Source organism: Polyodon spathula, chromosome 31, assembly GCF_017654505.1.
Source record: "Polyodon spathula isolate WHYD16114869_AA chromosome 31, ASM1765450v1, whole genome shotgun sequence".
Classification (NCBI taxonomy): domain Eukaryota; kingdom Metazoa; phylum Chordata; class Actinopteri; order Acipenseriformes; family Polyodontidae; genus Polyodon; species Polyodon spathula.
Window position 1 is genome coordinate 4,401,687 of NC_054564.1, and position 17,876 is coordinate 4,419,562.

At 40.6% G+C, this 17,876-nt stretch overlaps 1 protein-coding gene across 3 annotated transcripts in view; it reads right to left on the reverse strand.

Moving 5' to 3' along the window:
* Positions 1 to 238: 238 nt before the first annotated feature.
* LOC121303128 (TELO2-interacting protein 2-like) overlaps positions 239 to 17,876 on the reverse strand; it is a 38,951-nt gene continuing 21,313 nt past the window's right edge. Inside the window, exons 1-8 of one of the 3 annotated variants that reach the window (XM_041233610.1) lie at positions 6,835 to 6,951; positions 5,237 to 5,933; positions 4,254 to 4,311; positions 3,653 to 3,745; positions 3,187 to 3,371; positions 2,034 to 2,177; positions 1,613 to 1,775; positions 239 to 553 (exon numbers count right to left, since the gene is read on the reverse strand). In XM_041233610.1, the coding sequence (XP_041089544.1) occupies positions 470 to 553; positions 1,613 to 1,775; positions 2,034 to 2,177; positions 3,187 to 3,371; positions 3,653 to 3,745; positions 4,254 to 4,311; positions 5,237 to 5,919 (1,410 nt within the window). In that variant the 5' untranslated portion in view covers positions 5,920 to 5,933; positions 6,835 to 6,951 and the 3' untranslated portion in view covers positions 239 to 469. Of the gene's footprint in view, positions 554 to 1,612; positions 1,776 to 2,033; positions 2,178 to 3,186; positions 3,372 to 3,652; positions 3,746 to 4,124; positions 4,312 to 5,236; positions 5,934 to 6,834; positions 6,952 to 17,876 lie in introns of those variants that run through there. The other 2 variants (XM_041233608.1, XM_041233609.1) reach the window with 2 other exon arrangements.

The following is a 17,876-nucleotide window of genomic DNA, read 5'->3' on the forward strand; positions in this document are numbered from 1 at the left end:
TGCATTTTACAGTCACATCGAAGTCCCATCAGATCCTAGCTCTAGAAGCAGAATTAGGCATAGCTGAGATTCAATTTATGTATGAGTTCTGGAGTTTAATTGGGAATCTGAAAAATAAGAAGATGCTACATAGTTCCACTCAGATTTTCATGAAGCTATGCATAGGAATTTGTTCTGAGATTTTGCCCTGCCCAGACTAGAAATGGCGTGCTGACAACTACAAAAACGAAGCACATTCTGTCAAAGCATTCTTTATTTTGTTGACCAGACAATGAGATTACGAGTCTCCCACACTCCTGAATCGAGATCCACATGCTATTGTACATCACTGAACAGATACTTGAGTGCAATTTCAGTTGTTTCCATTTCACGGAAATGACAGTCTGTCTACTGGGTTAGACATTAAATCACATTCCAGTTTAGTTAGACCACTCCACATTTGCTTCTTGTCTTCGATTATGCGTGCTGCTCATTGAGTATCCTGCTGAACCTTCTCAATGCACTCCAGCACTCTCGTGACGGGGCAGGTGCGGTGAACTCCTGCAAGAGCCGTCTGAAGAGAAAAACATCTCTTATTAAAGCTGCAGTGCCCCCCCACACTCAAGTTCACACACAATGTTCATTTACTGTTACTGTTTAATATGTTCTTCCATAGATTAGCCCTGTGTATGCTGCTGCTTTAAGCCATCAATGACTGCAGTTAGGAACTTTGTGGGGGGATTTTTGTTAAACTAATAAAATACTACTAGATGTGGGATTTTCAACATGGGCTTATAAACCTGAAATATGTCACTTTTAAACAGTGTGGTGCAGTTCACCTGCACAGTAGGGCAAAGAATTGCAAGCTTGTCCTGATGTCAGCATGGACAACAAACTTTGCATAAGCATTAAATGTGACCGCAAGTTCCAATGACAGTTGTTATAGGTGTGCACACAGCTCTCCAGATAAGATTTTGGGTCTGGGAGTAACTTAACCACTCATTTTTGAGAGAATAAAATGTATTTTCAGGGGGTAAAATGCAACATTATCCTGAAGCCATCTTTTATGATAATGGGGTAGGCATTTATTGACCACAGCCAATATGAAACAGATCATTTATATGAAGGTAAGTGCAGAAACAGCACTTATATTAACTTCTATATAAATCCATACAGATCCATACAAGGAAATGGATTAATAAGTTATAAAACTGTTAGTTTAATATTACAGGCAACTTTTTTTAGCATTTGCCTCTGACGATGGTTCCAGTTGCATTTGTAGCTGGACTGGGGTGTTTACACTTCAACCTGAGTAGCTTTGAATTTGTCTTATTCTTACTATGGCTGCAAAGACAACAGGGCTAGCCAGAGACTGGATAATGTTTGTTGTGTTGGTTTGTCTGGTGTAGTTTCCTAGTAACTAAAGACATTCTGGGAGATGTAGTTGTTAGTGGGAAGCCAGAGGGGAGGCAGACAAGCCAAGCAGCAAAATTGCTATGCGTATTTGTACGGATTAAATTTAAATTTAGTGAGTATTTCTCATTTTCTAATGTGTAAAACCGGCAGGTACGCAGCTCACGTGGTCCGCTGCATGCACATGTATTCTGGGTGTAGTGTGTAAGGTAGCCGATACCCGCAGCTCCTGGTCGCAGCAGTGGTGCAGCAGAATGAGACAGTGCACTGCTCGCTGCAGCAGGTCCTCTCTCACTGCCTGTGGGGTGGGGCTGCAGTCTGTGGACACGTCGTAAATCAGCCTCAACAGGGACTTCACAAGCACATCCAGCCGGGAAGCCATTCTGTACAGAAAGAATCACAATGGCAAGACCATAAAGCATCTGGAACCAAAACATTAGCCATTTGTCAATGGAAGATAAAAGTAACCAGTTCTCAAAGCTGCCTCTTAAAGTTCAGGTGTCCCACAATCCTGTTTAGTTTTACACTAAAATCTTTTTTCTAGTAAAAATCTCAAATGTCAATGTTTTGCCTGTGAATTACACAAACAGTGCAATTATATATTTCCACTACATTTACAATCACACGTAGTTGTTCTATACCTAGGCCAGGCATGTTGTATTGTGTTTTCTAGAGCCTGCAGTGTGTAAAGTCTTGCCACTTCCTCTGGTCCGTCGTAAACTTCCAGGTATCCCACAATCACCCTCTCCAGCCGTTTCAGATGACGAACAATTACAATTCCCAGTCTGGCAAGTGAGAACAATGATATTAAATACAGAATTGTCATGAAAGCGTGGAGAAATACAAGTATTTAGAAGAACATAGTAACAATAACGGGGCATCAGATTATTTTAACTTAATGCTGCAACAAAAAATCAATTTTCAAAATGTGGTATCATGTATTCAGTCATTCTCAGTTTCATAATGGATGCAACAACTCTGCATCGATTTATAAAAAAATACTAGAGGGGTCTAGTGTTTGTGAATAGTCTTCTGTGTCTGTATTGTCGATTTATGTATTGTTTGTGTTTCTGTGTTGAAAACTCCAAGCGCTCACTCCTCCGGGAAGGAGCCCTGCTGTAAAATCCCGGCGCGGGAGTGTCCGTGCACTCTGATTCCCCAGCTGCGGTAGGGAGAGGTTCTGCTGGACTGTGCAGCCACTGGAGTGTACAACACGTGCAGGGATGTACAGTCACAGGGACAGGCCCTGCAGTGCAGACTACAACCTCTGTATTATTTTAGTTTTATTCTGTTGATAAAATGCACTATTCATTTCATTTCATTTAGACTGGCTCAGTCACTGCAGTATTTCCCATCGCTGAATAAAGCTGGCCTCCGATGACCTGCGAGACTCACGCAGCAATCTGCCTGGGGTAAGCCTGACAGTAAACTGACCGAGATGGAGAGGCAGGAGGTAACAGTACTACACAATACCATGCTGAGTTCATCGACAGAGTGATCCTCATAATCATGCATTCCACTTAGCTTTCAGCTAATTAATGTGTTTAAAATTCCTGAATTCACAGTACTTCACAGTTCTATTGAATTGTAATGCTAATTAAGGGTTGATACACCTAGAGAGCAAACAGCAGGAGGCTTAATATAAAGTACATGTGCAACTGTAGATTTCACCTCTCTATGAAGGGTGGGTTAGGGTTACTTCTGCTGTTCACCTCTCCACGAAGGGTGGGTTAGGGTTAGTTCTTCTGCTCACCTCTCTATGAAGGGTGGGTTAGGATTAGTTCTGCTGCTCACCTCTCTATGAAGGGCGGGATGTTCCTGGCATAGACCCTCCGCAGGGGGATCTTGTGCTCCATTTCCATGTGAGTCAGAACCAGCCTCAGGACCTCATCATAGCGGGTGGCTTTCCTGGGATCCCCTGCTTTCTGGGGGGGCTTTTCCAGCACCGAGAGCAGGTCTAAGAGACAGGGAAGAACAGCCTAGGGTGGGGCAGAGAGGCAGTTTAATATTAAAGACAGTCTATTAAATTGGATGTGATCCTCACTGTGAACAATGAGGGGGTAGAAGAATAATTTCTCTGAATCCTGGATGGACCCTATTAAGAAAACCAGTTTAGCTAATTGCTGTTTTTTGTCAATGCCACAGAAAAAGCAAGTGAAACTCACTGGGGTCATGCCTGTGGTCATATTACTTATTAAAATGCTGAAATTAAGGGATTGCATTGTGCACAGTGAATGGTAGCCACACATGCCTGCTGTACCTGTATGAGGTGTGCCTCTGGTGTGTAGAGGTGGTTGAAGAGTGCGTGATACAGCACATGGGCTCTGTTGAACTGCCGCAGAGCAGCTGCAGGCTGAAACAAAGGGGCAAATCACTCACGTGATCATTAAAGAACTCTTATTAGGAAAGGTAAAAAGTTAGTTTGCCATTGCTTTAAAACTGAAACACTTGCACTTTTAAGCTCAGTAAAACTTTAAGTTACCAACAACATAACATAAAGCTAAGATTGCTCAAATAAGTGCAGTTTTTCAATCAAAATAAAAAGCTTTATCTAAGACTAATGCATAGCATTGTTCAAACACAAGGGATCTTTATGCTTCCTGAGTTTTGAAGTTTTGACTCTGCTGACAGCAAAAATTCACCCCAAATTGCCCGAACCAGCTAAGGGTTTGTTTGCTTGAAAATGCCCCCCATAGGTAGATGGCACTGGTGGTGGTGAAGTGTGAACTCACGACATTGAGGACGATGTGGTGTAGGCAGTGCACCCCCAGAACCTTGTTCTCAGTGCGGTAGTCGTCGGAGATGAGCAGCGACGGGGGAAAGACCCAGTCCAGGTAAGCACAAAGCCAGGGCCGGCTCACCTGAATCAGGGTCCACGAGAACACGTGCTTGGTGGCTTGGTTCAGCTTCCAGGTCTCTCTGAAATAATGTTGAAAATAGGGAATCCTAACTAGACCAAATGTAATCTTTAAATCCTGGATACACATGCAGGTGGAACTGAAGTTCTTTTGCAGCAAACAGACACTTTTTCATTTTTTAAATATACTAACACCAGCCATATCCTGGTTTTCACAAATACCCTGAATTAAGTTTATCATTTAAATCAGTCACGAGTTTGATAAAAAATTGTTCCTTATAGCTGCATAAAGAACTTACAGATTCACCCGGGGCTTTCAATAATATACCTAAAGGAAGAAAGTTCTGAAACCAGGGTCTGGGTAAAGGGCTAGTTTTAGTTTCAAGCCCCCTCTTGCAGTTCTTCCAATTCACTTTCTACAATTTTTTCATAGTTGACTATATCGGGTTGCTCCTTTTCATTTCATTATCTTTGCTTTGGAAATAAATCGGTTAATTTTTTTTAACTTCCTTTTAACATTTCAGCCTCTCGAAGTGCTTTCAGCTCTCTGATTGGTTAAATGTAGTGTCAAGACGTAACACAACAACACAGTTGTGAGACAGACACCGGGCAGTTGTCTGAGAGATGTCATGTGGTTCTGAGATTTTTTTTTCACCCAGTACGTTCCAGCAGGGCGGCCCGCCCTGCGGAAAAGGCTAGGGGAGAACCCTGCCTGTGCACTGAAGCCCATAAATTAAGCATTTTGTACCAAAGCCTGTGCAACAGTGAAATGCTTCCCCACCTCACTCATGAAGTACTTTCAGAAGCGATTTCTTGCTGGAATAGCAAATGAAAATTAGAAACAGAAACTGTCTGAATATATTGTGGTTTGAGTATCTCTGTGTGGTTTCACATTTAATTTTCCATTTGAAGCAAATCACAGGAAAACTAAATAAAACTCAAGTTACTTCCAAAAAGAAGAACTTTTAAAAAAATAGTCATACTCACTTCTTCATCTCTGGCTTCAGCAGTTCCAAGACAGCCCCCAAAATGCCTTCATCATCATCATCGCTTGACTTTCCACACAGCAGTTCAGTTAGAGTCTCACAGCCTGCAGTCTGCACTGAAGCAGCCAGGAGCTCCCGTGCAGCAAGCTCTGACTGCACATTGGTCCAGGGAAGACCCTGCATGTGTGCGGCACAAAACACAAAGACAGGGGGCAGCAGCTTGCATAGAAGTGACCTCACAGGATCTGCTGTGCTGCTGCAGGGCAGTACAACATTAGCGGCTCCAAGCCTCCTTACAAGCCGGAGAAGCACTCCAGCCACAGTGCATGCCTTTCCAGGGATTATGCTACACCAGCTCTCAGACAACTCCTCGCTTTCTGTCTCACAATGTGGAAGTGCAGCATACTGGACAAGCACTCCAGTAAAATCCACGTACACTTTACCCAAGTCTGAACCTTCACTGTGGCAGCAGTTGGAGAAAAGCCACTGGCTATCTGCGGATTCGAATAAGCGCATGGTGTCCTGCAGAACATCTTCTTTGGTTTTGGAGGTCTTCTCATCTTGGAGTAACTCCTGAATCTGGGACAAAACTTTGGCCACTGGGAGTCCCGGGAGAAGGCTGGGACTTGGGGCATCTGTCTCACCTGAGAGTTGGAGCCTGTTCAGTATTTCAGGTAGATCCATTGTTAAGCAGTGATCTGTAATATACAGACAGGGTTTTGCATTAGTTACAGTCCACATGTCAGTGTTTTTCTTGCTTGCTGAATGATTGGGTATTTATACCTGTGCTGTCTTTCTGTACGTGCAAGAGCTTGGGAAATGGATGTGCCTTTGAATTGTACCCACTAGCCTTTAACAAATGGTAAATATTGTATAACTTTCCCAGCTAAACCTACCTCAAGAGTCTGCTTTCATAGAAAGCAAGTTTACCTCATTTGGTCAGTACATGCAGAAATGTAACATTACATTTAAAAACAAAAAGGTAAATACAGTGTCAATACAGAAATTAAATAAGCAAATAAACAGATGAATAAATACTGTGCCCCAGTTGTTAACAGTTGATATTTCTCAAGCAGTAGTGGACTGAATAACTAATACTATACAATGTTATGGTTTTCAATATCTACTACAGCATAAAGTGTAGGATGTTCTTAATCATCAAGAACATACAGAACACCTTGGCATATTTTGACTATAATCAGATATTTCAGAGAATAAAACACCAACATTAATTGATGTATTATAAACTTAACGTCATCGTAATTACAACTTGCCTATCACCAGCTGTAAACATTCCTTTAATACTGCAGCACTTCTGCACGTGTTGCAATGTTTCTGGGGGTAGTTCAATGCAGTGAACACTGCAGAACTGTGGGCATGTTGCCGTACTAATAAAGTCACAGCGTCTAATAATAAGACTTGTACTGTAGTGTATTTATTTAAGGGTTAGACACAACATTATAAACAACACCCGTTTGTGCATCAAAGCACGAGTATTACAAAACACAACAGGTCAGACCAGCGAGCTAGTTCTATCGTAATAAATTACTGGCACGCATTTTCTATTAGTAAAATCATAAGAAAGCGCAAATTGTTTACCTCAAAATAATGTCTTAGTAGTTAAGCGGCGTCAGTATGTTTCTCGTACATAACACACCTTTAACCATGTTTATTTTGCAGCTAGACTGGTGTACATGACATGAGCAGGATGTGCAGCTTTTTAATGATTCCCCACTGGAAACAACGAAGAAAACATAAGAACCTCGCTGGATATAGATAATTTTTATGAAACTGCATCCTAATTCCGCCATATTGGCTCCAAAGCTTCATAGTATAGTGCATGAGCATAAATCTCAACAGAGCCGAAATTATGTCGATTTCAACTCTGCAACTTGATCAATCAGCGCGCAATGAAATGTTCCACCTTGTCTCTGTTTATGTACAGTATTAAACTGAGTTATATTTCAACTGTTCTGTGGCTACCTTTAAAATATTACCCGATGAGCTGAATTGATTGAATAAAATAATAGAACTTCATGTAATATGTTTATGCTTGTAAACAGCGACCACTGTTGGATACTCTGTACTAACATTGTATTGTGTACGTTCTGCACTGTTAGGAGGGTTGCAGTGAAAATACTTTTCTGGTTCTTCTTTATTTTATTTTAGCTTAGTGGTTAATAATGCAATGACAATATATAATATATTAAAAAACTCTTCTATAATGTAAACAATATAATTACAGTAAAAGGCTGGGTCCCACTATATTACTCAGGCTGCACTGCAGTGGCTATTCACGGACGCGATCCCACTACTGAGCGGCACGGGGGCTTTGACCTGCTCCGTTTCTGACCTGGACCGGTTCACCCCTCTTTAAGCGACCTGGCGGTCCTGGGCTCCCCTGAGAACACCATATCGATACCGAGCTTAGTGCGGACACCCGATCGGCATAGCCCATTGCAAGGCAGAACCCCTGAGCTCAAGCAATCCAATCACAAATGGAGATTAGATAGACGGGCATTGAGAACAGAAAATAGGAGGCACTTTTTTACGGAGAATTGTGGGAGTCTGGAACCAACACCCTGAGATCTTTCAAGAAGCTGCTTGATGAGATTCTGTGATCAATAAGCTACTAAGAACCAAACGAGAAAGATGGGCCTCCTCTCGTTTGTAAACTTTATGTTCTTATGTTCTTAATCTACAGTTAAGTAGGATCTTGCATCCTAGTATTTGGAAAGGGAGATTGTGTTTAAATAACCTGCTTGCTTTTTTTTTTTTTTTTGAGGATGAAACATTGATAATGGATAATTGCAAAACAAATGACATGGTTTATTTACATTTCCAGAAACCTTTTGACAGAGCCCGGCATAAAGGATTACTTCTGAAACTGAAAGCAGTTGAGATTCAAGGAAATGCATGCACATGGAATAGGGACTGTTTAACATGTAGGCAACTGAAAGCATAGAGGAGAAACCTCAAAATGGAGCGAGGTAATCATTGGAGTACCACAGAGATCAGAATTATGTCCTCTACTCTTCCTAGTATACATTAATGACTTAGATTCTGGTATAGTAAGAAAACTTGTTAACTTTACAGACGACACAAGAATAGGAGGTGTGGCAAACTGATTCAGCAGCAATGGTCATCCAAAATGATATGGAGAGCATTCATAACTGGGCAGACACATGGCAAATGACATTTAATAGAGAAAAGTGTAAGCTACTGCACACAGGCAATATAATGTGTATTATAAATAACATATAGGATATTGGAAATAGGAAATATATACTGAAATTGAAGAAGGAATCTATGAAAAAGTTAAATGTCTTCATATAAACAATGTGGGGAAGACATAAAAATGGGCCAACAAAATGCTCGAATATATAGTGAAAAGTGTTGACTTTAAATAAAGGAAAGTAATGTTTAAACTTTACAATGCATTGCCTGGTATTCCCGGATTCCCCTGAAAGAACCATATTGATACCGACTATAGTGCGGCACCCAATCGGCATAGCCCACTGGAGCGCAGAACCCCTGGGCTCAAGCAATCCTCCAGCATCAGCTTCCCGGTAGCTGGAATTACAGGCCACGCCACCGCTCCCGGCAGGGACTAGGGAGGGAAATTTATTTTTTTTCAAATTACAATGCTGGTGACGTCACACGAAAATCATTATTAGCGAGACTAAACAAGGTTAAACTCTAACTATGGTCCAGTCGTACCAATGAAGATCATATGAAACAGTTCTCTTTTTATATGACACAACTATCTTACAGAAATCATATAAAATAATACGAGAAGTTACTTTTTTTAATGCATTGTTATGACGTGTCTTGTGCTAACCTACAGTATTCTTCTTTCCCAAATATACTGTCTCAGTACTTGCACTGTATAAGTATGCGCTGTCCTATTCTATTCCTTTCATTGTTATACATTCTCAAATGTTCATTAAATCATTGTTATAAATAAACACATGGCTACATTAAATACAGTAATCTACTTTCTCATCAAACACGTTATTACAATATCTAATCTCTTGTATTAGATGTAGTAAAACAAATTAGACTCATAATTAAAATTAAAAAAAAAAAAAAAAACTAAGTTCCCCTATTTGACCATAAGATAGGAACACTGAACCACAAGCAAAAAACAGACTAGAAATCTTTTTCATATAACACTGCAAACGGCACAACCCCAGCCTATTGGTTGTGAGCCCCAACCCTCATGAAGTATCCCAGGGCCATCAGCTGTGAACCAAACATGTCTATCACAAGCTTCATACCCTACAAAACAGTTTTTGTGTTCAGTTTTGGTCACCTCCCTACGAAAGGGACATTGCTGCTCTAGAAAGAGAGCAAAGAAGAGAAGGCAGAATTATTCCAGGTTTAAAAGGCATGTCATACACAGACAAGCTAAAAGAATTGAATCTATTCAGTCTTGAACAAAGAAGACTATTTGCAAACTGATTCAAGCATCTAAAATTCTAAAAGCTATTGACAACGTCGACCCAAGGGCCTTTTGGAACCTGAAAATTAAACAAAACCAGGGGTCAAAAATGGAAATTAGATAGAAGGGCATTGAGAACAGAAAATAGGAGGCACTTTTTTACAGAGAATTGTGGGAGTCTGGAACCAACACCCTGGGATCTTTCAAGAAGCTGCTTGATGAGATTCTGGGATCAATAAGCTACTAAGAACCAAACGAGAAAGATGGGCCTCCTCTCGTTTGTAAACTTTATGTTCTTATGTTCTGAACCTACAGTATCCTTCTTTCCAAAATATAATGTGCCAGCAATTCCACGCTATCTGTAAGCAATATTGTATTCTATTCCATTTATTGTTGTACATTTTCAAATGCTCAGTAAAGCATTGTTATAAATACATACATGGATACAATAAATACAGTAATGTACAGGGCACACCGAGGGTAAAGTACAAGCAGATGGAAGTCTTCAGAGTGGATACAATCCTAGACAAGGTTTATACTAGCGACAGAGGTACTTTTTATGCTTCTCTAATGAATTTGCGTCGTTTTTTTTTTTTTAAGGATTTACGTATACTAGGATTTGGAATCTCAATAACAAGTGAACAAGACTATGGCGAAGTGGCTGGTGAAGGCAAACAGGTGTAGTAGCGGTGATGCAATGCAGGAGTGACAGGCAGACAACGGTATCCAGTGAAAAAGCGCTTTTATTTGTAATCCAGGTCTGGTGACCGTAAAATCATAAATCCCCGTCTATACACAACAATGCGTAAAGCGCGAGATAACAAAACAGGGCACAGTGACGAACAAAAAATGAAGACACGGGCACCAGTCCCGGGTGAGTGCAGTCGTGCTGGTGCGGAGTGCAAACGCAGGTATTTTTCGTGACGGCAGTGCAGTGGTGCTTGGGATTGTGCTGACCCTCGGCGACAGCTCCGGAGGTGTGCTTTAACTGTGTGATGATGCAAAAACACGAACAATTACAATACAGAAAAAACAACTCAAAAACACGTAACACGTCTTCCTTTTCTTACTGAGAGCTCCTCTCTTAGTCCTTCTCTCCACCGAGCTTTACCCAAACGAAGGGAAAGAACAGCGTTACCCTGGCCACTATATGCAACCCCGCATGACATCTAGGTAAACGGCTGCAGCTGCTTTATTACTTGCAACTGCCCTTCGTTTACCTTTCATGTCAATACGGTCTTACAACAGAGTTTCGCTTCATTCCAGGCTGACCGACCGGGTCCGGAAACGAACTGTCAGGCTAGCTCTTCCACATACTTTTCCTCCCGTTCTTAGCTCCCTCACCGGTCGGAAGGGAGATTTATCACCAGAACTCATTAACTTTCTGCCACAGCACCGAGATACAGTAAAACCTGTCTACAGGAAAAGGTGTTATACATCAATTGTTCCGTGGAGACCTCTAAAATATTACCAAATGGACGGAATTGATTGAATAAAATACTAGATCTTAAAGTAATATGTTTATGCTTGGAAAACAGCGACCTCTGTTGGAAACTCCGTACTAACATTGTATTCTGTACGTTCTGCTGTGTTGCAATGAAAATACTTTTCCGGTTCGTTATTTTAGCTTTGTGGTTTATAATGCAATGACAATATCTAATATCTTAGGAAAAACTCTTGTATAATGTAGACAATATAATTACAGTAAAAGGCTGGGTCCCACTATATTACTCAGGCTGCACTGCAGTGGCTATTCACGGACGCGATCCCACTACTGAGCGGCACGGGGGCTTTGACCTGCTCCGTTTCCGACCTGGACCGGTTCACCCCTCTTTAAGCGACCTGGTGGTCCCGGGCTCCCCTGAGAACACCATATCGATACCGAGCTTAGTGCGGACACCCGATCGGCATAGCCCACTGCAACGCAGAACCCCTGAGCTCAAGCAATCCTCCAGCCTCAGCCTCCCGGTAGCTGGGATTACAGGTGCACGCCACCGCTCCCGGCGGGAACCAGGGAGGGCTATTAATCTTTTCAAATTACAATGCTGGTGCCGATTAGCGACTAAAGGCGAAAATCTGACTGGAAAAGTCGTACGAATGAAGATCATATGAAACAATCCTATTTATATATCACACAACTATCTTATAGAAATCATAAATAATACACGAAGGTGCTTTTTTCAATGCGTTGTTACGGCGTGTCTTGTACTAACCTTCGACAGACCAATAAGCCTGACTTCTATTTATGTAAACTCAAGGAAACTATAATAAGATCGAAAATACAAAATTACCTACATGGTAACAGTATCCCTGGAGATAGTGAAGATCTTGGATCCTAGGATTTGGAAAGAGAGGTTTTGTTTAACTAACCTGCTTGCTTTTGTTTTTGTTTTTTTTGAGGATGCACGATTGATCATGGATAATTGCAAAACAAATGACATGGTTTATTTATATTTCCAGAAAGCTTTTGACAAAGCTTGCATAAAAGATTACTTCTCAAACTGAACGCAGTAGGGATTCAAGGAAATGCATGCACATGGATTAGGGAGTGGTTAACATGTAGAAAACAGAAAGTACTGATTAGAGGAGAAACCTCAAAATGGAGCAAGGTAACCAGTGGAGTACCACAGGGATCAGTATTAGGTCCTCTGCTCTTCCTAATCTACATTAATGATTTAGATTCTGATTATAGTAAGCAAACATGATAAACAAAAAAAGGAGTGGCAAACACTGTTGCAGCAGCAAAGGTCATTCAAAATGATCTAGACAAGATTCAGAACTGGGCAGACACGTGACAAATGACATTTAATATTGAAAAGTGTAGGGTACTGCACGCAGGCAATAAAAATGTACAATATAAATACCATATGGGAGATACTGAAATTGAAGAAGGAATATATGAAATAGATCCAGCAGTTAAATGTCTTCATCTAGGCAATGTGGGGAAGCCATAAAAACGGCCAACAAAATGCTCCGATATATAATGAAAAGTGTTGAATTAAAATCAAGGGAAGTAATGTTAAAATTGTACAATGCATTAGTAAGACCTCAACTATAATACTGTGTTCAGTTCTGGTCACCTCGCTACAAAAAGGACATTGCTGCTCTAGAAAGAGAGCAAAGAAGAGAAGGCAGAATTATTCCAGGTTTAAAAGGCATGTCATATGCAGACAAGCTAAAAGAATTGAATCTATTCAGTCTTGAACAAAGAAGACTACTTGGAAATCTGATTCAAGCATTCAAAATTCTAAAAACTATTGACAACTTTGACCCAAGGGCCTTTTTCAACCTGAAAATTAAACAAAATCAGGGGTCACAAATGGAGATTAGATAGACGGGCATTGAGAACAGAAAATAGGAGGCACTTTTTTACAGAGAATTGTGGGAGTCTGGAACCAACACCCTGGGATCTTTCAAGAAGCTGCTTGATGAGATTCTGGGATCAATAAACTACTAAGAACCAAACGAGAAAGATGGGCCTCCTCTCGTTTGTAAACTTTATGTTCTTATGTTCTTAAGCTACAGTTAAGTAGGATCTTTCATCCTAGGATTCGGAAAATGAGATTGTGTTTAAATAACCTGCTTACTTTTTTTTTTTTTTTTGAGGATGAAACATTGATAATGGATAATTGCAAAACAAATGACATGGTTTATTTACATTTCCAGAAACTTTTTGACAAACCTGGCATAAAGGATTACTTCTGAAACTGAAAGCAGTAGAGATTCAAGGAAATGCATGTACATGGATTAGGGAGTGGTTAACATGTAGAAAACAGAAAGTACTGATTAGAGGAGAAACCTCAAAATGGAGCGAGGTAATCATTGGAGTACCACAGAGATCAGTGTTGTGTCCTCTACTCTTCCTAGTATACATTAATGACTTAGATTCTGGTATAGTAAGAAAACTTGTTAACTTTACAGACGACACAAGAATAGGAGGTGTGGCAAACACTGTTTCAGCAGCAAAGGTCATCCAAAATGATATGGAGAGCATTCATAACTGGGCAGACACATGGCAAATGACATTTAATAGAGAAAAGTGTAAGCTACTGCACACAGGCAATATAATGTGTATTATAAATAACATATAGGAAATTGGAAATAGGAAATATATACTGAAATTGAAGAAGGAATCTATGAAAAAGTTAAATGTCTTCATCTAAACAATGTGGGGAAGACATAAAAATGGGCCAACAAAATGCTCGGATATATAGTGAAAAGTGTTGACTTTAAATAAAGGAAAGTAATGTTTAAACTTTACAATGCATTGCCTGGTAGTCCCGCGTTCCCCCGAAAGAACCATATCGATACCGAGCATAGTGCGGACACCCGATCGGCATAGCCCACTGCAGCGCAGAACCCCTGAGTTCAAGCAATCCTCCAGCATCAGCCTCCCGGTAGCTGGAATTACAGGCCACGCCACCGCTCCCGGCGGGGAGTAGGGAGGGAAATTTATTTTTTTTTAAATTACAATGCTGGTGAGGTCAAACGAAAATCATGATTAGCGAGACTAAACAAGGTTAAACTCTAACTATGGTCCAGTCGTACAACTGAAGATCGTATGAAACAGTTCTCTTTTTATTTGACACAACTATATTACAAAAATCATAACAAATAATACGTGAAGTTGCTTTTTTTAATGCATTGCTATGAGGTGTCTTGTGCTAACATACAGTATTCTTCTTTCCCAAATATACTGTCTCAGTACTTGCACTGTATAAGTATGCGCTGTCGTATTCTATTCCTTTCATTGTTGTACATTCTCAAATGCTCATTAAATCGTTGTTATAAATACACACATGGCTACATTAAATACAGTAATCTACTTTCTCATCAAACACGTTATTACAATATCTAATCTCTTGTATTAGATGTAGTAAAACAAATTAGACTCATAATTAAAATTAAAAAAAAAAAAAACTAAGTTCCCTTATTTGACCATAAGATAGGAACACTGAACCATAAGCAAAAAACAGACTAGAAATCTTTTTCATATAACACTGCAAACTGCACAACCCCAGCCTATTGGTTGTGAGCCCCAACCCTCATGAAGTATCCCAGGGCCATCAGCTGTGAACCAAACATGTCTATCACAAGCTTCATACCCTACAAAACACTTTTTGTGTTTAGTTCTGGTCACCTCGCTACAAAAAGGACATCGCTGCTCTAGAAAGAGCGCAAGGAAGAGAAGGCAGAATTATTCCAGGTTTAAAATGCATGTTCTACACAGACAAGCTAAAGGAATTGAATCAATTCAGTCTTGAACAAAGAAGACTACTGGCAAATCTGATTCAAGCATCTAAAATTCTAAAAGCTATTGACAAGGTCGACCCAAGGGCCTTTTGGAACCTGAAAATTAAACAAAACCAGGGGTCAAAAATGGAAATTAGATAGAAGGGCATTGAGAACAGAAAATAGGAGGCACTTTTTTACAGAGAATTGTGGGAGTCTGGATACTAGGACCCTGGGATCTTTCAAGAAGCTGCTTGATGAGATTCTGGGATCAATAAGCTACTAAGAACCAAACGAGAAAGATGGGCCTCCTCTCGTTTGTAAACTTTATGTTCTTATGTTCTGAACCTACTGTATCCTTCTTTCGTTTGCCAAACACGCTATCTGTAAGCAATATTGTGTTCCATTTATGTTGTACATTTTCAAATGCTCAGTAAAGCATTGTTATAAACACATGGATACAATACAACAGTAATCCAGTGAAAAAGCGCTTTTATTTGTAATCCAGGTCTGGTGACCGTAAAATCATAAATCCCCGTCTATACACAACAATGCGTAAAGCGCGAGATAACAAAACAGGGCACAGTGACGAACAAAAAATGAAGACACGGGCACCAGTCCCGGGTGAGTGCAGTCGTGCTGGTGCGGAGTGCAAACGCAGGTATTTTTCGTGACGGCAGTGCAGTGGTGCTTCGGATTGTGCTGACCCTCGGCGACAGCTCCGGAGGTGTGCTTTAACTGTGTGATGATGCAAAAACACGAACAATTACAATACAGACAAACACAAAACAAAAACACATAACACGTCTTCCTTTTATTATTGAGAGCTCCTCTCTTAGTCCTTCTCTCCACCGAGCTTTACCCAAACGAAGGGAAAGATCAGCGTTACACTGGCCACTATATGCAACCCCGCATGACATCTAGGTAAACGGCTGCAGCTGCTTTATTACTTGCAGCTGCCCTTCGTTTACCTTTCATGTCAATACGGTCTTACAACAGAGTTTCGCTTCTTCCCAGGCTGACAGACCCGGTCCGGAAGCGAACTGTCAGGTCAGCCCTTCCATATACTTCTCCTCCCGTTCCTTAGCTCCCTCACCGGTCCGGAGGGAGATTTAACACCAGAACTCATTATCTTTCTGTCACAGCACCGAGATACAGTAAAACCTTTCTACAGGAAACGGTGTTATACATCAATTGTTCCGTGGAGACCTCTAAAATATTACCAAATGGACGGAATTGTTTGAATAACAGAATTACAGTAAAAGGCTGGGTCCCACTATATTACTCAGGCTGCACTGCAGTGGCTATTCACGGACGCGATCCCACTACTGAGCGGCACGGGGTCTTTGACCTGCTCCGTTTCCGACCTGGACCGGTTCACCCCTCTTTAAGCGACCTGGTGGTCCCGGGCTCCCCTGAGAACACCATATCGATACCGAGCTTAGTGCGGACACCCGATCGGCATAGCCCACTGCAACGCAGAACCCCTGAGCTCAAGCAATCCTCCAGCCTCAGCCTCCCGGTAGCTGGGATTACAGGTGCACGCCACCGCTCCCGGCGGGAACCAGGGAGGGCTATTAATCTTTTCAAATTACAATGCTGGTGCCGATTAGCGACTAAAGGCGAAAATCTGACTGGAAAAGTCGTACGAATGAAGATCATATGAAACAATCCTATTTATATATCACACAACTATCTTATAGAAATCATAAATAATACACGAAGGTGCTTTTTTCAATGCGTTGTTACGGCGTGTCTTGTACTAACCTTCGACAGACCAATAAGCCTGACTTCTATTTATGTAAACTCAAGGAAACTATAATAAGATCGAAAATACAAAATTACCTACATGGTAACAGTATCCCTGGAGATAGTGAAGATCTTGGATCCTAGGATTTGGAAAGAGAGGTTTTGTTTAACTAACCTGCTTGCTTTTGTTTTTGTTTTTTTTGAGGATGCACGATTGATCATGGATAATTGCAAAACAAATGACATGGTTTATTTATATTTCCAGAAAGCTTTTGACAAAGCTTGCATAAAAGATTACTTCTCATATTGAACGCAGTAGGGATTTAAGGAAATGCATGCACATGGATTAGGGAGTGGTTAACATGTTGAAAACAGAAAGTACTGATTAGAGGAGAAACCTCAAAATGGAGCAAGGTATCCAGTGGTGTATCACAATGATCAGTATTAGGTCCTCTGCTCTTCCTAATCTACATAATGATTTTGATTCTGATTATAGTAAGCAAACATGATAAACAAAAAAAGAAGTGACAAACACTGTTGCAGCAGCAAAGGTCATTCAAAATGATCCAGACATCATCTAGAAATGGGCAGACACGTGACAAATGACATTTAATATTGAAAAGTGTAGGGTACTGCACGCAGGCAATAAAAATGTACAATATAAATACCATATGGGAGATACTGAAATTGAAGAAGGAATATATGAAATAGATCCAGCAGTTAAATGTCTTCATCTAGGCAATGTGGGGAAGCCATAAAAACGGCCAACAAAATGCTCCGATATATAATGAAAAGTGTTGAATTAAAATCAAGGGAAGTAATGTTAAAATTGTACAATGCATTAGTAAGACCTCAACTATAATACTGTGTTCAGTTCTGGTCACCTCGCTACAAAAAGGACATTGCTGCTCTAGAAAGAGAGCAAAGAAGAGAAGGCAGAATTATTCCAGGTTTAAAAGGCATGTCATATGCAGACAAGCTAAAAGAATTGAATCTATTCAGTCTTGAACAAAGAAGACTACTTGGAAATCTGATTCAAGCATTCAAAATTCTAAAAACTATTGACAACGTTGACCCAAGGGCCTTTTTCAACCTGAAAATTAAACAAAATCAGGGGTCACAAATGGAGATTAGATAGACGGGCATTGAGAACAGAAAATAGGAGGCACTTTTTTACAGAGAATTGTGGGAGTCTGGAACCAACACCCTGGGATCT